The sequence below is a fragment of the Esox lucius genome, chromosome 25 (assembly GCF_011004845.1).
Source record: "Esox lucius isolate fEsoLuc1 chromosome 25, fEsoLuc1.pri, whole genome shotgun sequence".
Classification (NCBI taxonomy): Eukaryota; Metazoa; Chordata; class Actinopteri; order Esociformes; family Esocidae; genus Esox; species Esox lucius.
In genome coordinates, this window is record NC_047593.1 from 17431176 (window position 1) to 17458930 (window position 27755).

Here is a 27755-nt window from a genome sequence, read left to right on the forward strand (position 1 = left end):
ACCTGGCTGTGTGGCGGCCCTCAGGGAGTTGGGGAGCTGGTTGACTTTCCTCATGATCTCCTTCCAGGACTTGTCCACCTGCATAAACATCTTGGCCTCCGCCGGGAGCTGCCTCTGGATGTCCGGAGCGCTGAAGATACTCTCCAGATAGAGCCAGCTCCGCTGACACCGCAACCATTCCTCCTAGAGAGAGGGGGGGGGGGGCGAGGGGGGAGAAAGAGAGGAAAAACAAGAGAAAGGAGGGAGAGGCAGGTTAAGGTATGACTTGAGGGACATGAAGCATTGTGTGAACGCGGCAGCACCAGCCTCACCAGGGTCTGACTGAAGAGAGCCAGCCGTCTCTGCCAATCGTCCACTCTGGTCCTCATGGGGCCGACGTAGCGAGAGGACGCCACCGTGGCCACGTTGATGGTGCTGTCGTCCAGGAGCACCTGGGGGAAACACCAGCGGGGGTCATCACCAGCTAGCCACGCCGAGGTCCCTTTCATGACCAAGCGCTGACACGATCCCAGTGGATTACCTGAACGTCATCCGTCCCGCCCAGGATGAACACGTCTTTGGACTCGCGGTGCGGCAGAACGGTGAACTCTGAAGTCTTCCACAAGTCCTCGACCTTCATAGAGAATAGAGTTCAGACGGTGACGTACACAGAACAGCCGAGGGAGGGAGGGGGGGGGTACTTGAGAAGGCTAACGAACCCATACAGTTACTGATAAAAGGCCCACGAAGGGTTGTCTCGAAGGAGCAACATTAAGTTGGGCGCGGCGCCGCCATGGGGGTCTGGAACCAACCACGCACACAGACCCCCCCCCCCCCCCTGTTGACCAAACAGACACGCACCTTTTTCAGAATGGTCTCCAGCGACGCCTCCCCCGAAGCCTGTCCCGACACCTGTAGGACCCATCAACAGCCACGTATTACGCGACTAACCAGGGACAGTCAGGACCACACGGCTGACATTCTTGGATCGGGGGAAAAATACCTCCTGTATCTCCGCGTCGTAACGGAATATGTTCTGCTGTTCCAGAGAGGCCAGGGTTCGGGGCTCTTTCTGGAGACTGGTCTCCATTAGGGCCTCCAGAACATCCCAGTGTCTGGCCTTCAGGCTCGGGTTCCGCAGGTCCGTAATCACCGGGAGCTGGAGGGACCCACAGGGAGCACTCATAACAGGACACACACAGCACACGCTCACACACAGACACGCTGGCGTACACCCACCTTCTTCCTCATGCCCTCCACCTGCCCTTTGAGAAGAGGCACCACGGTGTTGGGTGGCAGGCCTTTCTCCAGCTGGCCCACGGACTTGGAGTAACGGTTCACCTGGGCGGCCAGAACCTCTGGGTCCAGCTCGTCAAACTTACACTGCCAGGGGTTTAGACAAGTGGTTTTACATTCGGTTCGATTTTTTAGCGCTGCTTTCATTCACAACGGAGAGACGCGTGCCGTAATAACCATCAAAACAGTGCAGCGTTCGGCCCGAAACGTCCAGGAAGTCTGACTATGTCGAGACAAGCGAAGGCTACAGGACAAAGAGGTATCAGCTGTGGGGTCCAGACAGTACCTCCATCCATCCAGCCAGCAGGGACTCCCACTCCTCCACAGAGTCCCATAACAGCTGCTTCAGTTTCACCTCCGCGCTCAGCTCCTCCAACTCCTCATACTTAGTCACCTCCACCTACAGGGGTCAAGGGTCAAGAGAGGGGTTACCTCACCCCTCTGACGCCCAAAAATTCAGCCACCTCCATTTCTCCACTGCCCTGTACATTAATCCAGTCAAAACGGGACTATGAGCACAGAATATTTAGGTCATGACAGGTGGGGATTATAAACACCATACGGTCTCAGAGGAAGTTCTGACTGTGTTCTGGTAATGCATCGGAGTACCTTGAAGTTCTTTTGGTAAGACTTGTACTGACAGGCCTGGACCTGCAGCTCGTCTATAGAATGCTGTATCTCCTCCAGCAGCTGTCGGACTTTAGGACGGTCAGCGTCGCTGTCCAGGATCTGGCGGTTCTGGAAGAGAACAGTTCACACATTCCTAGTTAAATCTTTCTATATAAACACGCTCTTCAAAAAGGCAGCGTTTTCTTTCGTTACTCAGGGGGAATGTTACGTTTTTTCAAACAGGTAGGGTTGACTGAAAGCCCGCTCCCCTGCATGCTAATATACAGGGCTGGGTCCATTGTCCACCGTCACATCCAATGAAGTTATCAGTAAAATAACAGCATTACAATTACCTGGGCCAACTCTTTGACCTGTTTGACCTCTGCGTTGAGTTCGGATATGTCCTTCTGAAGGTGGGTACAGAACTTCTCCACGTTGGCGTCCCTCTCGCCCACAGCCTTGTCGATGGCATTTCGCACGGACGTGACGGAGGGTTTCAGGGTGGCGTACAGGGCCAAGTCCTCGGGTGGGGTGGGGACGGAGTAGCGCTCGATCAACGTGTACATTTGGGACACGGTCTCCGCCTGCTCGTCCAACACCTCAATCTGACAAAGACACAAACCGTGGCTGAGTGAGGACAACTGAGGTGGAATGATTTGGTGAGGATGGTTTAATGAAGATTGTGTAGTAAGGAGAGTTTAGCGAGGATGATTACGTGAGGATGGTTTAGAGAGGATGGTTTAGCGAGGATGATTTAGTGATAACAGAGTGGTGATGGGAACAATGACTTGACAGTGACGAGGGCATGGCCAACCACATGAGTGTGACCCTTACCCTCTCCTGTATCTCCTCCAGGAAGGTCAGTGAGTTGACAAACTCTGCGGTAGCCGTCGGGACAAACTCCAGCCTGAACTGGGCATCCTGAGCCTCAGTCATGATAGCCTCCATCTTCCTCTTGGCCAGCAGGGGGAGCATGTCGTTGATGGTCTGGGGCGGAAAGGGGGGGGGGGGGGGGGGGGGCCAGAGGTTAGCCAGCACGCAGATACACTTGGGTGCGTTGCGTGTGTCTTGTCCATACCTCCAGACAGCGTAGCGGCGACGGGATGAGTTTGGCTTTGAGCTGCGTGGTGTCCACCAGCAGAAGGCCCAGGTGTCTCTTCTGCTGGATGTTCAGGGCCTCCTGGTGTTGCCGGTGGTACTTCCCCAGACTCTCACCGTAGAAGGACACGTCTACAGGGAACAGCACACAGTCACGGGACGATTGGCCCGGGCGCCACCGTCTAGTTCCTTCCCACAGTGAAATACGAATGTTTTAAACATAATGCATCAAAACAGGCCCCAACTGGATCCAAGGGTCTGATCGAAACGGAGAAGGGAAAAAAACGAAGAGGTCCAAACAGAGAGGGGGATGGGTTTTGAATAAACGCTGGTCATTATGGCCACGGTACCGTGATCTTGCCCCCTGAGCCCCTCCAGGTCCAGACTGTCGTTCTCTTTGTAGAAGATCCTAAAGCACTCAAAGGTGCGTGCGTACACACTGGCCGAGTCAAACGCAAACTGGACACACTTCTGAAGAGAGAGAAAAAAAGGGGGAAGACAGACAGAGGGAGGGGAGACTTTTTTTTACAAGCAGCATCTTCCACTCAGGTTCTCAGGAACATTCTACTTTGACGCCGGTCATCAGAGAGCAGTTCTGGAGGTTTGCTGTTCATTGCACAACTCAATGCCTTAGGTGAAATCCAACAGGAAGAAAAGCTCTGGACTGTATTACGTAACCTGTGACGTGATGCAGTAAGAACACATCCTGACCTTGATGTTGACGATGACTTCTTGGAGGTGATGGTCATCCTCCAGCATATCCACCAGACTGGGACCATCACCACAGGCCTTCTCCTCCACCTACAACAAACACGTTTCAATAGTCAGACTGCTTTCCAACAGTTGGTTACACATGTTGTATGTTTGTTAGGCTCAGCGTAGACTCGTCCACATTACCTTGTTGTTGATCATGGGCTGAGTGAAGTCATCAAAGTAGGAGTCAGACACCAGAACATCCAGAGACAGGACAGCCTCCTGGAAGCGGGAGATGATCTCCGACACGCACTCCTGTTCAGAAAACACAGCGAAAAAAAGACCCAAAAAAGCGTATTAAATATGTTGTAGCATGATGATGTCAGCGTGGTGAAAGGTGAGAGGTCAGTCGTGACAAACCTGGAAACTGTCTACTGAGGGTTCGTAGGTCAGATCGTGGGTCTCCAGTATCAGTTCTGATACAAACATGGGCAGTGGTGTAACCACCTCCGCTCTGGGTTCTGCAGACTAAAAGATGTGATTACAACATTACTACAACATTACTATAACCATTACCCACCTCCACCCTGAGCTCAGCAGATTAAAAGGTGTGATTACAACATTACTACAACATTACTACAACCATTAACCACCTTCACCCTGGGCTCCGCAGACTAAAAGGTGTGATTACAACATTATTACAACATTACTACAACCATTACCCACCTCCACCCTGGGCACCGCAGACTAAAAGGTGTGATAACAACATTATTACAGCATTACTACAACCATTACCCACCTCCACCCTGAGCTCTGCAGACTAAAAGGTGTGATTACAACATTACTACTACTGCCACACCTTATGTAACTACAGCCTTGCTACAACGTCACTGCAGCGAACACAATTTTACTGCTTGCGTTGTAGTAACACTCGCTGAACTTCCGTACCTTTTGGCCCGTGTCCTCTGTGACTCCGAGTCCCCCGGCCTCTGCCCCGCCCCTGGCTCCAGCCGAAGCAGCGCGGACCCAGCTGTGGATGACGCCGTGCGCGGGGGTGTGGTCGACCTGCTCCTGCAGCGCGGCCAGCAGCCGAACCACAGAGTTCACGGCCAGGACGTGCAAAGTGCTCACTACCAGGTAGTCAGCCAGCCGCACGAAGCTACGACCACAGAGCGGAAACGCACACGTCATGACAAGCGAAAGCGGTACGGACTCGGGTCCTGTTGTGACGCGGCGCAGAGACGGTGTGTGACGCGGCACAGAGACGGTGTGTGACGCGGCGCAGAGACGGTGTGTGGCGGCAGAAGGGCGTTGGTGCTTGCAGACAACTATGAGTGGCAAGGGGATGGATGAATGTGTGTTTGCGGTACCCACCAGGTGAGACGTCTACTGTGGTATCTCTTATTGGCCTGCTCGGTGTAGGTCATCTTATCAGGAACCTCGTCAAACATCAGCTCCATCACTGGAGACGGCTTCCGGTCCGTACCCTCTGGAGTGCGCGCGCACACACACACACACACACAATGGTAGACGTCGTGTCAAGGTAAAGACATGCAGAGGAGGGAAAGTCATGGGGGGAAAGTCAATTTCCGGCTCAGTGTTTAGGTTTAGGGTCAAATTTACAATTCATTTTAGAGTTAACATTTGGGGTTCTTTAAGGCCCAGGCGTTTTTGGTTAAGTTTAGGGTAAAGGTTAGGCATTACATCAGGGTAAAGTTTAGGCATAAATGTTACTTTATTGAGGTTAAGGTTAGGGTTAAGTTAAGGGTTAGGGTTAAGATAAGGGCAAGGGAGCATTGCAATTTTGTTTTTCTTGGACCCATGAGGATATTAAAACAAACGTGTATGTGTGTGGGTGTGTGTGTGTACCCATGTCAGTGCTGGTGTCCGGTGGGTATCCGGCGTCCTTCATGGCCTCACGACAAGCACTCCTGGCCACCTCCTTCACCAACTCTCTGAACTCCTCCAGACGAGACGACACCTGAAGAGATAAACAGAACACGAAAATGAACGGAAACCAAAGGACAGAGAGACTAGGCCAGAGAGACTAGGACAGAGAGACACTGTACCTCTTTCAGCTGCTTATACTGTGCCTGCTGGAACTCCACCAGAGTGTAGGTGTGGTCTCTCTGGATGTTACACAGGCCCAGGTCACTGATCCTGAAACACATCTCCCTGATGCCAATCAGTGCGGGACGCAGAGACTGGACCAACACACACACACACACACAAACATACATACACACACACACACACACACACACACAGGTTATCTGGGATGTCGACTGTCCTCCCCCCAGTCCCCACCACCTCCACTCCTCCCACACTCCCCATCCCCTCATGTCCTCATCTCCTCCATTACTCCCCATCCTCTTCTTGCACCATCTCCTCACCTTCCACACTTCCCATAACCCCTCCGCCTCAGGCCTCTCCCTCTCCTCCCACACCCCCATCGCCCCTTCTCCCCCCAGAACCCGACACACTCCTTGCCCTAACAACACCACCCACCTCGTTGACAATGAACAAGCGCTCCTGCAGGGCCCGCTTGCAGGTGCCGATCTTCTTGGAGCGCATGTTGGTCCTCCACACTTTGAAGGCCTTCCACTTCCTGAAAAGTGCGAAGGTCGGGATGGCGAGGAGGCGTCGGTGACAGCGGTACTCGTGCTCCCAGCGCTCCAGGGGGACAAAGTCCACCTCCCCGGAGGACACGCTGGTCACACCCTGCGGGCTGATGGTGGAGTAGTCCTGCTGGTTCGTGCCCTCGTACGTTACCACCCTGACAGGAAGGGGTTAACACAAGGATGAGGGTGGAGGCGTCGTGTTTTGAGGGTGGAGGCGTCGTGTTTTGAGGGTGGAGGCGTCGTGTTTTGAGGGTGGAGGCGTCGTGTTTTGAGGGTGGAGGCGTCGTGTTTTGAGGGTGGAAGTGTCGTGTTTTGAGGGTGGAAGCGTCGTGTTTTGAGGGTGGAAGCGTCGTGTTTTGAGGGTGTAAACGTCGTGTTTTGAGGGTGGAAGCGTCGTGTTTTGAGGGTGGAAGCGTCGTGTTTTGAGGGTGGAAGCGTCGTGTTTTGAGGGTGTAAACGTCGTGTTTTGAGGGTGGAAGCGTCGTGTTTTGAGGGTGTAAACGTCGTGTTTTGAGGGTGTAGAAGTCATGTTTTCAGGGTTAGGGCGGTGTGTGTTTTACTTGGGATAAAAGGCAAACTATTTTTATTTAACGGAGCACTTACGTGTGTGTGTGTATGTGTGTGTGTGTGTGTGTGAGGAGTGTGTTGTGTTTCTCTTACTTTAGGTTATAAGCATCATATTTAATAGACGACTTAGGCGCTGCGGAGGTCATGTAGAGGAAGCCCAGATGGGGGTTGTTCAGGATGGTCCGGACAATATCCGGCGGGGAACATATTCTGGCACGGACCACTTCCTCCGCCGAGCTGAAGAGGAATGCCTGATGGGCTTGGGGAGCGGAGGGGCGGAAGAGGGTGGTCGGGTAGGACTTGGCGTAGCGGGCGTGCTTGGGGGGGGGCGGGGAACCCAGGGTGCGTTGGCGGATCGGAGCCTGAGAGAAGAAACCAACGACACGGCCATTTCATCTTCAGTTGTTCGGCAACTATGAAAACAGACAGCGAAGGGTTTTTGAATAGACAACTTGCCTTCATGGCCCTAAATTAGGTTGACGGAACTGCGGGAAAAATAACAAGCACGGCATTATAAAGAAAACGACTGTCCGCCCAGTATCTCTCCGGCAGAGCCTACACACTTACCCCCGTCATCAGAGAGTAAGGATTACATAAGGAGTCTCAGTGACAAACAAGAGCACCACTGTAGGCTGTCCCATTCTGCCCCCTGCAGCCTACAGTCAACCTCTGGAAATGATTTCACAAAGCGGCTACACGTCACCAGGGAAATCACAGTGGAGTTAAAAATCCGATTTTAAGCGATTTCGCAGGAGCTCTCATCCAGAGCAACCGCCGCATATGTTCTCCCCCCGTCCTCCCGATGGATCTGGAACCCACCAGCCCGGCACCACGTTCTAACAGCTGTACCACACGGGAGCCATTTCATGAAACTGTCCGTCACACGGACTCCACTCTGACCCACCTGTTTCCCCGTGATGTGCCCGGGAAGCTCGGGAAGGTGCAGGGCAGAGCTCTGCCTGTCGGGGGCAACTTCCAACCGCTCAGGCCCGGCAGAGGAGGATAAGAGGGGCTGCCAGCCTGACTGGACCAGCCTCTCGCGGTTCTGACTGTGGATAAACTCTGGCTGCTTCTGATCCTGGTACTTCTTCAACACCGGCTGAATGGGGGAATGAATGACAGTCTGTGTAGTTGGAATTGGTGTTTGTGAGAGAGTTGATGGTAATATAGGGAGGCCTAATAATAGGATAATATTTAACACTGTCCGGTATTCTAATTGCGCACACACACACAAGTGCTATCCACACACACAAGTGCTATCCAAGCCCACAAGGCTATCCTCATGGGGACCAGAAAATAGAAATTGCATGCTCCCTTGCCCTAATCTTAACCCTAAACCTAACCATAACCTTAACCCTAACATTTGGTCCCCAACTGTATAGTTAGACCTAAAACACACACACACACACCTTTACTTTATGGAGGCGTGAGACTCTCTCACCCCCCCCCCCCTTCCCCCCACCAAAAAACCGACTACCCCTCCCCACAAACCAGTATCTCGAGGGGGATGGCTCTCCTCCCTGCCTTCCTGCGTTCCAGAGCCTTGGTGGTGCGGCTGAACACCAGGGCGTCAGGGTTATGTCGAGCCTTAGTCGGGGGCACAGAAACTAGCCTGGCCCTCAGTGACTCTGGGTCTACATGTCCCAGGGGCTTGGAGACTGGGGCTGTAATCCTCTGCAGCCAAGGCCCGGTACCGTCGTCTCTCCCGGGAGGGGAGCCCTTCCCAGAGAGCGAAGACATGACGGCCTCTGACTTGAATAGTCTGCCTTGTTGGTTCTCAATCAGTGGACGCTAAAGATGAGGCTGGATGAATGTTAACACTGTCAATACAACTGTAAAAATTAACTGCCATGAATTGAGATTTAAACAGCATGCTGGTTGAAAATAATTCACATTTTGGCTATCGTCTTTATCAACAATATTAGTCAAAACACGGCAAATACAAACGACAAACAGCAACAGTCCGGTTAAAAACGGAACTACATCAACGTCATCACAGTTAGCGTTAGGTACTGTGTAGCGCTAGCAATTTACACTGCTTGTAACGTCGTCGGACCAATTCGTGGTGCAATTACTTACATATTAATGGCAGTTTACACTAGAGGGTGGTAGAGAAATGACGGCTGCAAAAATAGGAAACGTAGCTATCAGCAAAAAATAAGTTGGAGGCTCCACTCAAAACAAAGTGGAACAACTGATCTTGAGTTTACGGTTTCTTAGCAACAACACCACGCACCGCGCAGCCAAACAACGTTGCCCGGGCTCATCACAAAGCTGAAACTAAAACAGGAACTTCTCAAAGTTATATTTCCACAAGATCTCCGGACCTAGGGAGATGAACAAGCAGCATTCCCAAAATCGTCTTTATCCTGCAAAATGGAAACATTGTCTTACAGGACATTGACACTAAACCACACAAACTCAAAAAACAGCGAATTTATCCCACCACAGAAAAATAAACATAACCCAACACTGAAGAATATAGAAATATTTAAACAATGACGACAAAAAACACCAAAACTGAATTTAAATGTTTTATTATAACAAATATCCAAGTGCAAAGTCATATTAGCACACATTGGCTATACAGAAGTTGTTGGCACAGTCACAGCTAAAGAGACTCCAGGTCTGCAGTGGATGCCGTTTTCCTTCTCTGTGAAGTCATTATATTTAGCTGAAATAAACACAGAAGAAAGTGTCAAGAATTCTACCAATTTTAGGGGCTTAATCAAAATGTTGTCCAATGTCCATAACATTTTTATTTTATAGATAAAATATGACTGTCATGCAGATTAAAAAGTATAATTAAAAGAATTGTGTGAGCAGATGTATCCGATATATACATTTGTACGTGCAGCATTCTAAACCTTTCATTCCACTAAATGGATCATACTCATTGGCCACAAAACAACAGATATTTTTTCACAGAAAGTGCAAATGCTTGCTGTTGCAAAAAGTTTTGCTACGGTGTGTCCCAATTGAGTCATTTCATTGAAAGTATCGTCCTTCAGTCACCGCACGGGCCAACCCTGCAGATATCAATCTGACGGCCAAGCTGATGTCATCAGAGTGCGCCTCTCCCCATGCACAGGACGTCCAGTACCTGTTGTGAAGCTGAAGTTGCCCTCTGTTCTGCCTGTGTCAGACGCCTCTGTAGACGACTGTTCTTCTCCTGGTACTCTGCCATCTGACGCTCATACTGGACCACGAAAAACATTATTAACCGGCAATATCTCTTACTGGACCACACCAACATACTGCCAGGATATTATTGGCATTGGTTTCAGGTGGTGATTTTGGACAAGGTTAAATTACGTAAAACTGTTTACTTTTCATCATCTATTAAAAAGGTACATGTGAGTGTGTATGGGATTGTTAAATCACCTCTACTATGGTCTCATGGTCTCCCTGTAGCTGAATCTCCAGCTCTTGACAACGCTGCTTCTGGCGATTCAGCTCTCCCCTAAAGCGAACAGAAGTGGAGGTTGATCATAATAGTTTCTTAAGTCACATGTACTCATTAGCTCAGAGTGATCCAGTTCAATGTGGGAGTGTCTGAAACAGTACACATACATTTCAGTCATTAATCAGATATTCTCATCCAGAGTGACATGCAAAAGGAGTGCATTGGTTTTTGTCCCGGCCCCACTTGGGAATGGAACCAACAACCCTGGCTTTGGAAGCGCCGTTTCCTACCAACAGCTGCTGGCGAGTGTCAAGTTATTCAAACTAGAGTTTAAAAAGATGGCGCCTGCTTACTTCAGACTAGCGAGTTTTGTCTCAAAGGCGTGGGTCAAGCTCTTGGCCTCCTCCTTCCAGCGCTGGGTGGTCTTTTGCTGGGCAGAGAGGAGACGGGTGAGGTCAGCACTGGAGCTCCTGCTGTTCTCCTCGAGTTCTCTGACCCGGGCGTCCAGGCCCTGCTCCTTCAGGGAATACTCCTGCTCCATCTGAGAGACCTGGAGGAGGGGTGACTGTCTTGGGTGTATTTCTGGGACAGGCATGTGTTTGTTCATATTAATGTCCACCCACACACCTGTGCTCTATCCCGCCTTCCCTCCCGCTTACCTGCTGTTTGGCCTGTCTCTGGGCGAGCAGCGAGGCCTTGCGTAGCTCCTCCATCTCCCGGCGGAGCTGCAAGTTCTCCTGCTGAAGCTGGAGACGCTCCTCGCTGACTCCGCTGCAGTCCTCCCTGGCCGCAGACAGAGACCCCTGCAGCCTCAGCACCTCCTCCTGGCACCGGGATAACTCCTCAGTGTAGCTGTTGGAGGGAGCGGGATGGGAGGACACTTAGATTAAAGGATGGTCCTGGAGTTCACAGCCAGAGGGGTTCAGACAGACGACGGGATGAAGCGAGAGTGGAGATTAGAGGCAGACGGGGAGGAACAGCCAACGGACAAGACATCGCCATCACCACCACCACCCCCACCACCACCACCACCACCATCACCACTCACTCCATCTCCATTTTCTTCAGCTGGTTCTGTGTGCTCTGCAGGGTGATGTTCATGTCGTCCTTCAGCCTCTCAGCATTCAGACACCTCTGGTGAAGCGCCTCAATCTTCCTGTACTCTGGCTCCCCTCGACCCTCCTGATACACCTACACGGAGTCGAGAAATGGTTACAATGCATTATAATGCTTAAAGACATCAATCTCCCCACAGCATTAAAGCAGTTCTCGCCGGCTCTTCTCTGCCCGTCATAGAGATGCCATAGATCAGTCAGCATCTTTCTGTAGCTCATACAATCACCAATGGGGTATTGTACAAATGAGAGATTCTACGGTTAAACGGTCTGTAGACAACAGCTAAGTGATGTACATTCTGCGTTGTGCAAAAAAAAGAAGCCTTTTTAGCTTGAGTACACAGCCTACTTACCAGAATCCCTTTGTGAATGAATTATAACCTTCACTCATACACAACACAAGGTGCTCCTCTGAGGACACACTTTCTGTAGAAACAGGTTATAACCTGCTTTAAAAAGACTATTATTGGTGGTTTTCATAGTCATCCACCTATTCAACCTTTTCTAGTTCCTCCTCCACAGCTTTACGTTCCCTCAGCGACCTCTCGATCTGGGACTCTTTATCTGCACACTCCAGCTGTAGGGCAGACAACTCCTCAGCCATTCGATGGATCTGTGCGTTACACTGTTTACGCACATTCTCTACCTGACACACACACACACACACACACACACGAGAAGAAACAACAGATTGATCATGTGGAACAACACTGATGTTTACGGTCATGGCATAAAAACTAACATCTTCAGAAGGACATTCGGAGACAGACTCCTGGTGTTTCCAAATAAAAATACACACTGGAACTCGTGAGTTAAGTTTCCTTGGTGCCAAAGCACGTCTAGATTTAGAACCATCTGTGTCAGTCTAGGCTTAGAACCATCTGTGTCAGTCTAGATTTAAAACAGTCTGTGTCAGTCTAGGCTTAGAACCGTCGGTCAGTCTAGGCTTAGAACCATCTGTGTCAGTCTAGGCTTAGAACCGTCGGTCAGTCTAGGCTTAGAACCGTCTGTGTCAGTCTAGATTTAAAACAGTCTGTGTCAGTCTAGATTTAAAACAGTCTGTGTCAGTCTAGATTTAAAACAGTCTGTGTCAGTCTAGATTTAAAACAGTCTGTGTCAGTCTAGATTTAGATTTGTCTGTGTCAGTCCAGATTTAGAACAGTCTGTGTCAGTCCAGATTTAGAACCGCCTGTGTCAGTCCAGATTTAGAACCGTCCGTGTCAGTCTAGATTTAGAACCGTCCGTGTCAGTCTAGATTTAGAACCGTCCGTGTCAGTCTAGATTTAGAACCGTCCGTGTCAGTCTAGATTTAGAACAGTCTGTGTCAGTCTAGGCTAACATTACCAGGCCTAGAGAATTAAGAGTCTTAAGACCCATTCACAGAATAGCCTTCCAAGAGTCTATCTGCTGACAAGCAGGTCAGTGAGTTCATCCACTACAGTAGAGCGTGCAGAGAGAATATTGTAGTAGTCGTGACGATGTAGTTACTTGGAGATATAAAGAATGATTTAACACCCCTTTAGGTAGAAGAGACAGACCTCTTTTCTGGTGCGTACGGCTGCGTCCTGGATCAGCTGTCTGATGGCCTCCTTCATCTTCTCCACTTCCTCAGTCTTCTGCTTCTCTCTCAGTAGGGCCTGGAAGATGGACAAAACCCCCGCTATGTCATTAAAAATATATATGACCTATGAAATATGAACTAACTCATCTTCTACAACACATTAATTATGAAAACAGAACTAATCCGATCCAATTCATGGTTCGAAGGCGCACGAACAATAAAACACGAACACATTTTTCTACGACACACAAACCAAGTATAATTAACTACCCAATGAAAGTGTCCATAGTGGAGTCATAGTGGCGTCATAGCAGTGTCATAGCGGTGTCATAGCGGTGAGGGTACCTGGTCCTTCTGAAGCGAGGCCTCCTCCGCCAGCTGGGTGGAGTCTCGGATCTTGGAGAAGGCCTCGTATCGCTCCTCCTCCAGGGAGGCGCAGCGGCTCTGCAGTTCCCCCACCTGATTGGTCCAGGCTTGATTACACACTGCACTGTGGAACTACATCACCTGGTAAACAGTAGCTAAATCAGACAGGACGGGGACCTCTGACCTGTCTCTCCCACACAGCCTGCTCCCTGCGGACGCCCTCCGCCTCCTGACTGGCGGCCTTCAACCTACGAGACGGGAGACAAAGTTACAGGTAGAGAGGAGGAGGGAGCAGGAGAGACACACCCTGCCTCCCGACTGGGGGGGCTTCGGCAAGGGACAAACCAAGGAGGAGTGACTATGTGGGTGGGTCACGGCGATAGGAGGTCATGGTAAGGTTTGTGTGTCCCCCACACCTGGCTTCTAGTTGGCCCAGGGCTGACTGGAGATGCTGGAGACGTCGATCTGAGGCCTCCTCTCTCCCCTGAGCCTCTGCCGCGTCGTCCTCCTACACACACACGCGCACTTTCAGCATCACAGAAATCCGTCATTCAGGATCCGGAGAATGTCAGAAATCGACTCGTAGTCCTACCCTCCTCTGGATCTGCCCATGAACGTTCTGCAGCAGGCGGGTCATCTCCTCCACTTTGGCTGTGGCTATCCTCAGGTCCGCTTTGGCTTGCCTGCAGCAGGTCAGAGACAACACCACCGATGAACCTTGTGGCATTACCTGAGCTTGACAGCGGCTACAGGCCAACCTCACCCGGCGGCCATTCTGGATCTGTAGTGGTTAGGGCCTGAATTGTCTGAAGGCTAGCCCGGATGTGTACCTGAGCTGGTTGCGTAGCTCCTCCATCTCGCTGCCCTGTTCCGTCAGCGTCTTCAGGAACTGCTGGTTGGTCTGCGTGTGGCACAAGAGACACGCGTGGCGGTGAGGCATGCTGCCGCACGGATCTTCTCACGCACGTCCGCGTCTTACAACGAACATGTCGCACGCGCACACGGCTCCCTCGGAAAACACACACCACTCATGACACCACACTGCAAATCGACTGTGATCTTTGGAGACAGACTCACTAACTAAGCCAGTGCCTTGCCCCTCATTAAAAATAGAGAAGGATACATGACTCTGGAAGCAGAAAACGGGTGTGACAGGTTCATCTGTAATCTATGCTTACAGAGCCAGAGATATGCTCTGCGTGTGTGTCTCTGGGTGTCCGTCTCGTTCTCTCTCAGGGTGTGTGTTTCTTTCTCTCTTTTGCTCTCCCACGCTCCCTGTCTCTCCCTTTCCCGCTCCGTGTCCCTCGCTCACTCCCTTTGTCCCTCGCTCACTCCCTTTGTCCCTCGCTCACTCCCTTTGTCCCTCGCTCACTCCCTTTGTCCCTCGCTCACTCCCTTTGTCCCTCACTGTGTCTCTGTCTTCAGTGAGTGTTGTGTGAATGTGTGACGGGTGCTGCCAGGTCAGAGGGATTACCCGGTTAGAGGATTACGCAACACTGCTGGATGTTCAGGTTAAAGTTTAAAATGTTCTAGCCAGGTCCCAAAAAAAGGCTTCAGACAGCTGACAGCTCATTCTACATTCCATATCTCTGGTATCGTTCAATTAGCGGCAACTTACTGATTCCAGTTTCTGATTGGCCATCTGGAGGTTCCGGATGTGCTGCTGGAATTGTATTAGTTGATCCTACGGCAAAAGAATAAGGTAGTGACATCACGACCACGAACTCACACGGCGGTAATCACCCAGTGCATCTCATTAGGCGCCGGGGGTAGTGGTGACAACTGAAACAATATCGCCCCCTGGTGGCCACGGCGAAGAAGGTCTACCTTAAGGCGCTGTCGCTCAGCAACATAGAGCTGTCCGTCAGAGGTGGTCCTCTGGTAGAGCTGCTGTAGCCGGTCAAGCTCCTGGGCTGACTCCTGCCACAGCTCCATGGCTTTGTCCCGCTCCTACACAGACACACACACACTATATCACACACTATTCCCTATTTCTGGGCACCAAAGGTCTTGGGACGACCTACAGCCTCCAAAAGAACCACTTCTCCGTTTAAGTACGTGGCGATCCTCCGACAAGCCTGTACTGCTCAGTGTTAGTTTAACGTGTTCCACATCCAAACACGCGCCGTTCCCACCTGTACAGAGAGCTGGATCTGTTCCTGCAGGTTCTTGACAACCCCGTCATCCCCCAGCGCGTCCTCATCTGCCCCCGGTCCCACTGGAAGGGCCTGTAGCTGCCTCTCCACCGACTCCCTGAGCTCCGCGTGCAGCCTGGACGGACACAGACCCGCGACCCCGTCAACCACTGGAGTCCGTGCGGGCCACGTTCAAGGTTGGAACGGAGCAGCATGTGCAACCGCCAATGTGTAAAAGGGCGACGGTCAACAAGACGCACGTCAGCCTCTGCCCGGTTTAAAGAGGACAGACGGACCGCACCGCCGACTGCTTTTGTGCGGGGTCTCGAACAGCCCAAAGGTCTAGAACAGCCGTTAACAGGGCCACGCCTCGGCTGAACTCCGCGACCCCAGGTATCTCTGGCTAGTTCAAGGCCAATACCAAGGCAGCCGGAGGTTAACGACCGTGTTTCTGTGGCGAGCCAAGCCTACCGTTCGTTCTCCTTCACGACCCTGTCCAGCTTCAGTTTCACATCAGTCATCTGCACCTGCAGGTTCAGACGGGGTTAAAGGTCAACATGCATGACTCACTCAGCACACTGACGTTTCTTCAGGGTCGTCGCCCTCCGCTGGAAAACATACAACGACTACAGAACGAACGTTAGGATGTATGATTAGAGGGGCCACACATTATTTGCACCGTACCCTCAGATTATGTCCATAATTCGTCATTTACTCACAATAAATTGGGCGGGTACAAAAGCTTATCCTAAAATTCAGGATTTCTATTGACCTACAGCAGGAGCTACAGTGGGTTTCTTTCATCTATCACCTCCCCTCAAACAAGCAATAGCAGATGGCAACCAAATCGAAATCCCAGTCGTTTTCAGGTTGCTAAAATTCTAGACAGTTCACTCAGTTTATGTTTAAGTGAGAAAACTATCAGTAAAAATTGTGGGGAATCATTGTAACACCTAAAGCACAATATGGCATATTTATAATGTATATATATATATATAAAAGAAAAAAATCTGATGCTTTTGTAGGCTGATTGACCAAAAGTGGGGGAAACTCTGTGCTTTTAGGGAGGTACAACACATTCGCTAATTTCATGGCTGCAAAAACGCAACAAATCTCTGGGAGAATATTTACCTGGTAGCGCTGCAGCTGTCCAGTCATCTCATCCATGTGTCGGTCATACTCCGCTACGAGAGGAGCCATGACACTGAAACACAAGATCACACAAATCACCTCAGCCAGAATCACTAGGAATCAAGGGTAAGACCAGCGCACGCACACACAGCCTTAGCAGTGGCTTCCAATACAGATATTAGAGACACAAACTTTTCATTTTGTTTAGTGACCTTCGCCGCCCACCAAACAAAGAACTATATTTCTAACAACAAACAGTGTGGTAGTGTAGATGTGAACAGGCCCCGGGGCTGAGAAAATTGATACCAAAAAGATGAACTTCGGCTAACTCTGAAGTGAAACGTTAAAGATCAACCAAACTTTACGACCCTTTTTCCCCATCAAGACTAAACATATCCTGGTGATAAACTCTTGAGAAGCCTCGCATATAAATCGCTATACCACGGTTAAATTGCGGAGACGTTCATTCTCCTTGGGTCAGTGGCTCGGGGGGCAGGGCAGTCGGTTAACACTAGTCCTGGGAAGGGCAGTCCGTTGTCGGTGCTGTCAGCTTTATCATACTTTAAAATCTCTGCGCGCGCGCGCTTCGGACAGCCTACAGGGCTGAGACGGACCCCTTCTGCAACATGGCTGCCGAAAGGGTGGAAAGTCTCCAGACGAACGGTGAGAACATCCTCCTCGGCATGCGCGAGTACACTTTCACCCATGCGGCTGCAACCTCTAAGCACCGTCGTGGGAAAGATGCTGCTCTTCACTGTTGTTCTCATCTTCAGAAGACTACAGCCGGAAGAAGTGGAGAATCATTGCTTCCTCTGTCTTTGTGGTGTTAATCTTGGTGTTGGTCCTGGGTCTGTACTTTGGGCTGGTGGTGGAGCAGGTACTGCACAGCATCACACAATCATCAACTTTGAAATGTATTCAGACTCCAAAATGGCACCACACAGAGTGCGCTATTTTAACCAAAGCTCCCTGGACAGTAAAGACGGGTATTGCAGATAGGGGGCCCATTGGGACACCCGGTCATTAGTTCCTGAACACGGCCAGAGTCCGTCTGGGTGACCCGGTCAGAAAGCGGTTCATCCTCCCCTCTTACCCGCGGTCAGAAAGCCATGGCGCAGCGGCCTCTGTCTGCCTCGCCTCCTCGCCCTGCGAAGACAGGACATTTAGAAAGCTCTCAGCTCACTGCCAATCCCTACAAATGTGCTCTCCAGTCTCATGAATAAATATCGCAAAGGTCTCAATGCTCTCATCCTTGCAAGAAGTACAGAAAAGTGCCAATAACTGACAATTAGTTGCGGGGGAAATTCATCTCTAAAATGTTGGTTGATTCTCTTAAATCATTATGAAGTTCATTAAATTTCCTTTGAGTTAACAGTTCATACCTCATTACTTTTGGTTATTTTATGAAGCCTTTTTTTCTCATTAATAGTGACAATTGCTCAGGAAGATACTTTGTTTTTTTATACAGCAGAAGTAGAGGCAATTAATGCGCTACTTGGAAGCTTGAGATGATTAGGAGGCAATGATAATGAGAGTTGATTGGTTTATTAGTGACCAAAGTCCCTTGAACTTGACACTTTTATCACACCTCACTGAACATAAAAAAAATGTGCTGAGCTGCGCTCTGATACAATGCTTGCTAAAACATCAAACCTATATTTGTTTGTCTTGTTGCATGTGATGTTATTTGTTTATGATTATAATATAGTGTTTATTTGTACACACATTCAGTACATCAATAAGTATATTTGTTTGTGTATACAGTACATACAGTGGGGAGAACAAGTATTTGATAACCTGCAAAATCGGCAGTGTTTCTTAATTACAAAGCATGTAGAGGTCTGTAATTTTTATCATAGGTACACTTCAACTGTGAGAGACGGAATCTAAAACAAAAATCCATAAAATCACATTGTATGATTTTTAAATAATTAATTTGCATTTCATTGCATGACATAAGTATTTGATCACCTTCCAACCTGTAAGAATTCCAGCTATCACAGACCTGTTAGTTTTTCTTTAAGAAGCCCTCCTGTTCTCTACTCATTACCTGTATTAACTGCACAGGTTTGAACTCGTTACCTGTATAAAAGACACCTGTCCACACACTCAATCAAACCTCTTCACAATGGCCAAGACCAGAGAGCTGTGTAAGGACATCAGGAATAAAATTGTAGACATGCACAAGGCTGGGATGGGCTACAGGACAATAGGCAAGCAGCTTGGTGAGAAAGCAACAACTGTTGGCGCAATTATTAGAAAATGGAAGAAGTTCGAAATGACGGTCAATCTCCCTCGGTCTGGGGCTCCATGCAAGATCTCACCTTGTGGGGCATCAATGATCCTGAGGAAGGTGAGGGATCAGACCAGAACTACACGACAGGACCTGGTCAATGACCTGAAGAGAGCTGGGACCACAGTCTCAAATAAAACCATTAGTAACACACTATGCCATCATGGATTAAAATCCTGCAGCGCAAGCAAGGTCCCACTGCTCAAGCCAGCAGATGTCCAGGCCCGCCTGAAGTTTGCCAATGACCATCTGGATGATCCAGAGGAAGAAAGGGAGAAGGTCATGTGGTCTGATGAGACAAAAAGAGATTTTTGGTCTAAACTCCACTCGCCGTGTTTGGAGGAAGAAGAAGGATGAGTACAACCCCAAGAACACCATCCCAACCGTGAACCATGGAGGTGGAAACATCCTTCTTTGGGGATGCTTTTCTGCAAAGGGGACAGGACGACTTCACCGTATTGAGGGGAGGATGGATGGGGCCATGTATTGTGAGATCTTGGCCAACAACCTCCTTCCCTCAGTAAGAGCATTGAAGATGGGTCGTGGGTGGGTCTTCCAGCATGACAACCCTGAAACACACAGCCAGGGCAACTAAGGAGTGGCTCCGTAAGAAGCATCTCAAGGTCCTGGAGTGGCCTAGCCAGTCTCCAGACCTGAACCCAATAGAAAATCTTTGGAGGGAGCTGAAAGTCTGTATTGCCCAGCGACAGCCCCGAAACCTGAAGGATCTGGAGAAGATCTGTATGGAGGAGTGGGCCAAAATCCCTGCTGCAGTGTGTGCAAACCTGGTCAAGAACTACAGGAAACGTATGAGCAAACAAAGGTTTCTGTACCAAATATTAAGTTCTGCGTTTCTGATGTATCAAATACTTATTTCATGCAATAAAATGCAAATGAATTACTTAAAAATCATACAATGTGATTTTCTAGATTTTTGTTTTAGATTCCATCACTCACAGCTATGATAAAAATGACAGACTTCTACATGCTGTGTAAGTAGGAAACACTGTCAATTTTCCAGGTTATCAAATACTTGTTCTCTCCACTGTACATGTACTGTATATTTAATGTATGTGGTTCTGTGTTCGGTCCTGTCTTCCGGCAGGTCATTATTTATATCCTTAATTAACGATCCGTTCCCATACAATACCTGTACTGTGGATGATGTGTGAGAGCGGTGTCCATCTTGATAATGACTCAAGGCGGAGTTCAGCCTTTGAACTGAAATGCAGAATGACACCAGTTATAACATAGGTACCTTAAATACATACTACAGTCGTATCAAATAAGGCTATGGTTGTGGCTATTGATATAGCACAACACTAGTTACTAAGGTACGGTTAGTCCTCAGAGAATCATCAACTCACCTTGATCACGTAAAAAATCAATATCTGTGGACATCTTAGAATGGACTTGCAAAAGAGCACAGCTGGCAAAAATTAACTAGTGTGTGGATATGCAGTCGCTATTAACTTCACTAGCTATAAAGCTAAAGCTAGTAAATATAGCCCGCTACTGTAGATATTAACGCGACAGCTGACAGTACAAACGAAACAGCCTTGTACAACAACCAACAAGTGTTTTTCAAAATACTAGGGGAATTGTAGAACGCGATTAGACCAGTTGATTTGTAGGGTGCACCCTTGTCATGACCGTGAAAAACTACAATGTTGTTTAATGTTTACTGTCAGATTAGCTAGCTGGGTTTCTGGGCGTAGCCAGTTGGCTACTGTTGCTAGCTAATCCCAATTGTAGGTTTGCAAGCAGTGATTCTGCTTCGATATTTTAAGAGCGACAAACATTAGACGGGTAGTCAGAGGCATCTAGCATGCTATTAGGTAGACGTGTTTGCTTTTTGCTTGCATATATTATACAATTCGATTAGATAGTGTTATTTACAAAGATACGTTTTGTAATGTGCAATTCCAAGTTTACACTGAAAACACGGTATGTAGATACCCATTTAATTGGTCAATAATCCTTCCGCCATTAGTTTGAAGAAGCCAACAGCCAAAAGCCAATCAAAACAACGAGGTGCAACTTCGTATTCTGCCCCCCTAAATAAAAAACCTAAGCATGTAGTTCCACGTATTTATTGAAGTGCGGGTTAAAGTTGAAACCACGTAGTGTTTCATTAGGTTGTAAACGCCGTTTCATTATGTCAAAAACTGTATTAAGAGACAGTTGTCTTGTACTTCTTTAGACGCCAACTACTTCCCTATTTACTTCACACATCAATCATAATTCCAGGAAGTTGATACTGACATAATATAAGTGCATTGCTGGCAACAATTTGTTTTATGTTAACAAGATACAGCGAAGCTAGCCATCATTACATCAGCGTGTACCTGACTTGGATTCCTTTAACAAAGTGAGTAGTCTAGATTTCACACGTCTCTATGCGCTGATTTCTTTCACGGTCGCATCCTTGATTTTATTTACAGGAAGTATTCTTTTGGTTCAGTATCTGGTTGACTCTATACTCCTGCACTCGTTTTCCGATAAGTTATTGCATAATGCAATGATAAAAAAAACAATATAAATAAAGTCATAAATAATGGAAAAAACGATCTGGGATTAGACCCGTGTCATTATTACAAACCTGTCAGAGTTTCTATTTTTTTTAAGCGTTATTGTAACCAGCAAATGGATTGAAAACCAAGTGTCATTTATAATGCCGAGCTGGCCAAAGGCATTCAGTTGTAAGACAGTTGCAACGTAACCACTGTTAAAACCACAATACAGATCAACAGCAATTATCCGATTGCAGGTTGTTTATTTTCGTTTTTGAAGTGAGGTGATACAAGTGTTTCAAGCTTTTTGCATTTTGTTTCAGTCACTGGAGACTGTGCTAAAATGAGGTACAGTAGTATAGGCTTTAAGGGTGACCGAAAGTGAGACATTTCGTAGGCAGCAGGTTATTATTGAAATGGGCAGATGTTAAGGACTGAGGTAATAGTGGGTGGAATCACTTCTAGATAAATGAGGTGTTATCATTGAGTCCGAAGTCATCTGTGTATGGAGGGCCAATTAAACACGAGTTTAAAGTTGACATTGATGAGTGTTGTCGGGGGCACAGGTTAGAGGATGGCAGTGTGGTAAATTACAACTAACTTATGCGGGACCTTTTTAGCAGCAAGCCTACTGCGTACTCCGCTATAGTCGAGGACTGGCAGAATAGTGTATACAAGGCGGCAAGGGTGAAGGCTGCCTTATTGCAGAACCACAAACCAATGCTGGATTTCACTTTAAACCGCTCCCAACGCGAAGAATCAAAGGCAACAGTATCAATCTGTGTCCGTCCCAGACAGAGATGGAGTTTGTGATCGCAACAACGTGGGACAGCTTGCCTGTGAATCACGACCCCGTGAAGATGACCTTCTCCCCCGGCGAAGGAGGGATGAAGGTCCAGGTGTCGGCTCCCCTGTTTAACGAACCCCCTAGTCCCCCGGGACCTCCTGGGCCCTTCCCGGGCCTCTGGGACTATGAAGGTGTGTAGACCGATGAAACAGCGTTTGCTTGTGGTGGGGGTTCGTAATGACGCCATGACAACTGTGACGTGACGTAATGGGTGTAACTTTTGTTGTTTTTGGGGTTGCTTAAAATGAAGTGGGTCTGAATGGCCATAATCGAATATGTTCTTGTGTTTCCCACAGTGGTTGAGTCCTTCTTTCTGGACAGCACCACCGAGAAATATTTAGAGTTGGAGCTTTGTCCGTAAGTGTCTATTGCCTGCTGGTCATGATACACTCACAAGATATATTTAGTGGTATGACCATTCTGGTTCTGTTTCCTTCCCTTTCTACTGCAGGCACGGACAACATTTGGTGTTGCTGCTTTCTGGAAGAGGTCATGCATTTATGGTGGGTTTGACCGCACAACTCTCATGTTCGATCCATTAGAGGACTGGTCACCCCTCTGAGCCTGGGTCCTCTCTAGGTTTCTTCCTAAAATTCGACCTTCTTAGGGAGTTTTTCCTAGCCACTGAAATTCAACACTACTGTTGTTTGCTCCTTGGGGTTTAAGGCCGGGTGTCTCTGTAAAGCACTTTGTGACAACTGCTGTTGTAAAAAGCGCTTTATAAATTTTGATTGATTGATTTTTTTTATTTGACCAAACAAACAACACTATGCAACGCATTACAATTCCACCCAATATAGGCTGTTTCAACAAGACCCGAATACTATGTATCTTGTTACTGCCTAGATTTCAGGAATATTTATTTTCCCCTTCTTGATAACATGGTCATGTTTAATCCTGATCGGTCGAATCATCAACGGATGACAGTTTTGAAATAATGTACCCTAGACCGCGATTAAGCACGAGTAGGCTACATAGCAGATTTTTCATGATAGATGAGGAAATGAAATGTTTAATTTCAATTAAAGTGTCTCAGCCAGGCACATTTCCCATACTAAACGTCTCAATGATAGCGTACCAGACAGCAAAAAACGTCACACTGAAATCCCCGTCAGAGTTTGGACTTCGTCCGCGGAGGGGAATTAATCGCATACTAAATATTTAATTTAGTTTGTTTTTCACAAACGACTTCCTGTTTTGTTCTCTCTTCTTCGGCACGTGTTTAACATTTAACATTCTGTTGTGTTGTGGGGCATCCAGCAACAACTGCCCCTGTGGTTCGCGGCGTCCATGACAGAAAACCGCTGGACGGGGGAAGCTCTCGTCCCTTGGCGTTACTTCCCCCCTAACGTCAACAAGATGAACTCCTACGCCATCCACGGGTCAGGAGAAGGCCGAACCTACGAGTCCCTGTACCCCGTCCCTCAGGCGGACCTGGTGGAGGGACAGAAGCCCAACTTGTGAGTGTGGTTTCAATAGGGCAAAACCACGTGTGTATGGAAAATACTGTGATCCGTTTAAAGTGTTTGACTGTGAGACACATACTAAAGGTTACTGCAACACGGATTCATTACTGTTTATTTACTGGCACAGCGTACACGTAACTAAGCCAAACTGCAGTTATAGCCCAAGTACTATGTATATATATATAGGAAAAATTGTTTATTTCCTGTCTTCATTTCTTTTGTGAAAACGTAGTGTTTTTAGGAGAGAGGAACTGCAGTGAATTGTTATTCAGGGGAGGTGACACGCACACACACGCACACACGCACAGCCAACTCTACCTTTAAAAGTGTTTAGATGACAGAGATTAAGCACTGACAGAAACGCCTACTCGTCGTGTATGTATGTGTGTGTATGTATGTATATGTGTGTGTGTGTGTGTGCGTGCTTCATAACTATTCATGACGTAGATGAGTTAGCTGTCCTGTCATCAGCAGACACCAACAGTCAGCCTAACAGATTGAGAAAATTAAATGCAGATTTATTTTGTGTGTGTGTGTTTGTCACAAGCACGCAGTGTGCAACAAATTCACAGATTTTGTGTGTGTGTGTGTGTGTGTGTGTTTGTTTTTCAAACTGACAGATTGCACTTCTTTCTCCTCTCACAATGCAGCCATCTCTTGGAGTACTTCCAAGACTTCCGCCTGCAAAGCATCATGGGGGAGGGCTGGGTCCAGCCCGAATCGGATCTTTGGAAAGCGAAGTGCTGAGTTGGAGAAAATACACACAGAGCAACACACACACACACACACACACACACGCAATGACATCGGGCGCGACCAAAGTCACGAAAGGGGGAACAAAGTGCAATCTATCTTGATTAGTGAGTGATGTCAGGCTGGCTGACATGAAATATGTTTGTCAGATGGTATTACAGCCCCACCTCAAATAGCCTGCCGACCAAGCAGAGTGCCCGGGCTTAAAAACACATGAAGGGAAGTATTGAATCTATGCATTAAATAAGGTGATGCCACAGAATGAAATATTTTGTTGTAATTATTCGAGAGTCAGAGCTTGTCTGGAGCCCACGTAGAACCCAATCAGATCAGAACCCTATGGACAGATGGAACCCAATCCTCTATGTGGTGAACTACTTCAGATCTGAACCCTATCCCCTGTAGGGTTGTAGCGCGATACCAGACCCAACAGAGAGTGGGTTCATCAGGAAGTGTTTACACTTTCCATTGATTACTTCCTGCCATATATGCATTGATCGTCACGCCGTGTCTTTAATTCATAATTACTGTGACCAGTTCACGGTGCTGGAAATCTGTACAGAGGGATTATCCTTGGTTCCAAACCTCATCACATCCACTTCCAAGGCCCGTCGGAGAGTCACCTGATGAGATAAGCTACCTGTTATTGATGACAGCCATGTGTGCCATTTTGTAATTATGTTAAATGAGCTCTTGTGTCACCCTTATTTCTGCAATCAGTATAGGACTGTTGGCTTATGGAATTTTAATGTGAGTAGATGGGTGTCAGACTACAAAATAAATAAATGAAATAAATAAGAACCAGACTGTCCCATGGAGCATCATTTTCAATTTGTTACACCCTGAACCAATGACATGTACACACACACACACACACACACACACACACACACACACACACACACACACACACACACACACACACACACACACACACACACACACACACACACACACACACACACACACACAGGACATCTTAATCAAAGTGTTTTAAACCAGTGCATTAATCCTCACTCCGTCTCGCTAGAGACTCACAAACCATCAGGCGGGACCTCTGTCAGCCTCTCCATCCATCCATCTCTCCACCCCTCCCTCCTCCATCTCTCCGCCCCACCCTCCTCCTCTCCACCCCTCCCTCCATCCTCCTCTCCACCCCTCCATCCTCCTCTCCACCCCTCCCTCCCTCCTCCTCTCCACCCCTCCCTCCCTCCTCCTCTCCACCCCTCCCTCCTCCATCTCTCCACCCCTCCCTCCTCCATCTCTCCGCCCCACCCTCCTCCTCCTCTCCACCCCTCCATCCTCCTCTCCACCCCTCCATCCTCCTCTCCACCCCTCCATCCTCCTCTCCACCCCTCCCTCCCTCCTCCTCTCCACCCCTCCCTCCATCCTCCTCTCCACCCCTCCATCCTCCTCTCCACCCCTCCCTCCCTCCTCCTCCATCCATCCCCCTGCTCATCCCTTTTCATGCCCGAGTTCCCACTTCCACCCACTCTTCATAAACGTGTACAAGGCTTCAGCAGGGACCCGACCAGCGTATTCATCAAACCTCTCTCTCCTCTCGACCGTATCTTTCCCTATCTCTTTTACCCCCAGCCCCTCACCTCTCCTGTTTCTGTAAAATATGTCCTGAGACACAGCCGATTGATTTTCATTTCATGGCGCTAGTGTTCTTTTCCTCTTACTCCCCTAACAAGCTTTTACAGTTTCCCCTTTGAAATTGAACATGTCGGGGAAGTGGGTTTTTACAGTGATAATTGTTGGGTTTTGACGGTTACTTTTCTGTATAGTTGGCTGTCACAGTGCGAAAGTGAAAGTGAACTAAAGTCAGTGGTTAAGTTTAGCTTGGTTCACATTGGTTAACAATTAGATCATTTGTTTAGTTAGTTAGATCATAAATCTGGCACCATTCCAGTCATAACTCCTTTTAAGTGGATATTAATAAAGTTTGGATATTCGAGTTACCTCCTAGTTTGACATCCCATACAGTGAAAGTTCTGGAAGACAGAGTTATCAGAGAATGTCAATCTTGTTAGTCAGTAAACAACCAGATTCATCCTCATATATAAAGACCAGGGATAGGAGTCTCAGCACATCAACACATCCGCCACTATGACGACACTGATCCAAAGTAGTAAAGCTGCTCTAGACACTTTGATACATTTTAATAGGTGGCAGGCTTGGGGCGTTATGGAGTCTTTAATTAACCTTACATCTCAAAAAAGCTCCTCTCCAGTGAACACAAATAGGAAGAACACAATCAAAGAAACGTCCAAATCATCACCTGTTCCATCATGGCGTAGATGAAAGACAGCCTCTCCCCGCTTGAGACAGAACTCGCAGAGTTGAAAGAAGCACTCCTGGACCGGCTTTGCAGCGGCACAGATGGAGCTGCCGCGTTGATCAACTCTGCCAGGTGAAAAACGAACGGAGGCGGATGACAGAAAATCTGACACCAGACGTCAGAGACCTCCAGAGAGAAAGACAGAAAACGAGAAGAACTCTCTGAAACGGAGTCAATGACAAGGAGAAGCACGGACGAGATCAAGGAGGAGATGAAACACGTTTTGGGTAGCAAAGAACTAGAGAAAGAGCCAGGATAATGAAACAGGCCCTGATGGATCAGCTGGGGTCATCAACGCCAACCGCCAGCCGCCAACCGCCTCGCTCCACAACCCAAAAGAACATCAATGGCAAGAAAGCACAACTTTGTGTAGTTTGGAGTAACTACGTGAAGTTGACACTCTCCTGGGATTGCATATAATCTGTCCTAATTAAAAGAAAACCTTTCTTGGCTTGCGGGCGTCGTAGAGCTGACACGGGGGCAGTTTTTGTGAGTCTCAGTGGACACTTTTCATCCATTCGGACAGTCACAGGGGAGTAGAAGGGGCTGAGGGGTGCTACAGCGCCCACTGGTGGTAAGAAGATTAACTACACAAGGGAGCTGTTCGTTTCCACAATGCTTGTTCTCGCGAATACGGTGGCACCCTGGACCGTAGCCAGCGAGTGGGTCTGATGGGAAGTTCAGGTAGGACGGCAAGGTTAAGACCCCTAGTCTGACTTCCAGTGCCGTAATATCTTCCGTGTCCACAGACTCGGCACACAGTGACAGTCAGAACGAAACAGACTTGGCCCTAGTCTCGTCAACCTAGCCAAGTCCGCTTCGCTCTCCTGGGGCGTTGGGATTGGATCGTTCATCCCAGACGGAAGAGTGCCCCCTACAGGCCCTCCGACATCACTACCAGCTGCATGGGGTCTCCCTCCCAGTGGCCAACTAGGACCGGCCCCCCCACTTAGACGAATGCA

General features: G+C 48.4%; 3 protein-coding genes across 5 annotated transcripts in view; 1 reads left to right on the plus strand and 2 right to left on the minus strand.

Annotated features, from left to right (window-relative positions):
• dnah6 (dynein, axonemal, heavy chain 6) overlaps positions 1-9042 on the minus strand; it is a 54803-nt gene extending 45761 nt beyond the window's left edge. The window contains exons 1-24 of the mRNA XM_034291263.1: positions 8943-9042; positions 8355-8666; positions 7768-7962; positions 6957-7225; positions 6184-6451; positions 5745-5879; positions 5545-5656; positions 5050-5164; positions 4624-4834; positions 4096-4203; positions 3880-3990; positions 3694-3783; positions 3333-3453; positions 2963-3114; positions 2719-2871; positions 2238-2489; positions 1885-2013; positions 1562-1675; positions 1219-1362; positions 983-1138; positions 841-891; positions 521-613; positions 312-431; positions 3-183 (exon numbers count right to left, since the gene is read on the minus strand). Of these exons, the coding sequence (XP_034147154.1) occupies positions 3-183; positions 312-431; positions 521-613; positions 841-891; positions 983-1138; positions 1219-1362; positions 1562-1675; positions 1885-2013; positions 2238-2489; positions 2719-2871; positions 2963-3114; positions 3333-3453; positions 3694-3783; positions 3880-3990; positions 4096-4203; positions 4624-4834; positions 5050-5164; positions 5545-5656; positions 5745-5879; positions 6184-6451; positions 6957-7225; positions 7768-7962; positions 8355-8603 (3529 nt within the window). The 5' untranslated portion in view covers positions 8604-8666; positions 8943-9042. The remainder of the gene's footprint in view (positions 1-2; positions 184-311; positions 432-520; positions 614-840; positions 892-982; positions 1139-1218; positions 1363-1561; positions 1676-1884; positions 2014-2237; positions 2490-2718; positions 2872-2962; positions 3115-3332; positions 3454-3693; positions 3784-3879; positions 3991-4095; positions 4204-4623; positions 4835-5049; positions 5165-5544; positions 5657-5744; positions 5880-6183; positions 6452-6956; positions 7226-7767; positions 7963-8354; positions 8667-8942) is intronic.
• Positions 9043-9384: 342 nt separating this feature from the next.
• Positions 9385-20916, minus strand: sclt1 (sodium channel and clathrin linker 1). Of its 2 annotated transcripts, XM_010894792.3 has the most exons (22): positions 20830-20916; positions 20238-20282; positions 20021-20091; positions 17671-17723; positions 16578-16650; positions 15918-15973; positions 15447-15582; positions 15139-15261; positions 14930-14995; positions 14142-14212; positions 13904-13994; positions 13728-13819; positions 13496-13559; positions 13291-13404; positions 12923-13021; positions 11884-12030; positions 11318-11460; positions 10929-11121; positions 10623-10819; positions 10248-10326; positions 9967-10062; positions 9385-9537 (listed from the first exon to the last, which is right to left on the minus strand). In XM_010894792.3, the coding sequence occupies exons 1-22, from the start codon at positions 20831-20833 to the stop codon at positions 9475-9477; spliced, it is 2076 nt and encodes a 691-aa protein (XP_010893094.2). In that variant the 5' UTR covers positions 20834-20916; the 3' UTR covers positions 9385-9474. The 2 variants fall into 2 exon arrangements, with proteins under 2 accessions (XP_010893094.2, XP_010893096.2); XM_010894794.4 differs by lacking the exon at positions 17671-17723 and having other exon boundaries at positions 20238-20865.
• Positions 20917-21018: 102 nt separating this feature from the next.
• On the plus strand, positions 21019-25247 carry c25h4orf33 (chromosome 25 C4orf33 homolog). Of its 2 annotated transcripts, none has more exons than XM_010894790.5 (6): positions 21019-21241; positions 22182-22361; positions 22527-22587; positions 22682-22733; positions 23491-23690; positions 24347-25247. In XM_010894790.5, exons 2-6 carry the CDS (start codon positions 22184-22186, stop codon positions 24441-24443), a joined length of 588 nt encoding a protein of 195 aa, XP_010893092.1. In that variant the 5' UTR covers positions 21019-21241; positions 22182-22183; the 3' UTR covers positions 24444-25247. The 2 variants fall into 2 exon arrangements, with proteins under 2 accessions (XP_010893092.1, XP_010893091.1); XM_010894789.5 differs by having other exon boundaries at positions 21022-21241; positions 22178-22361.
• The last annotated feature ends 2508 nt before the right edge of the window (positions 25248-27755 follow it).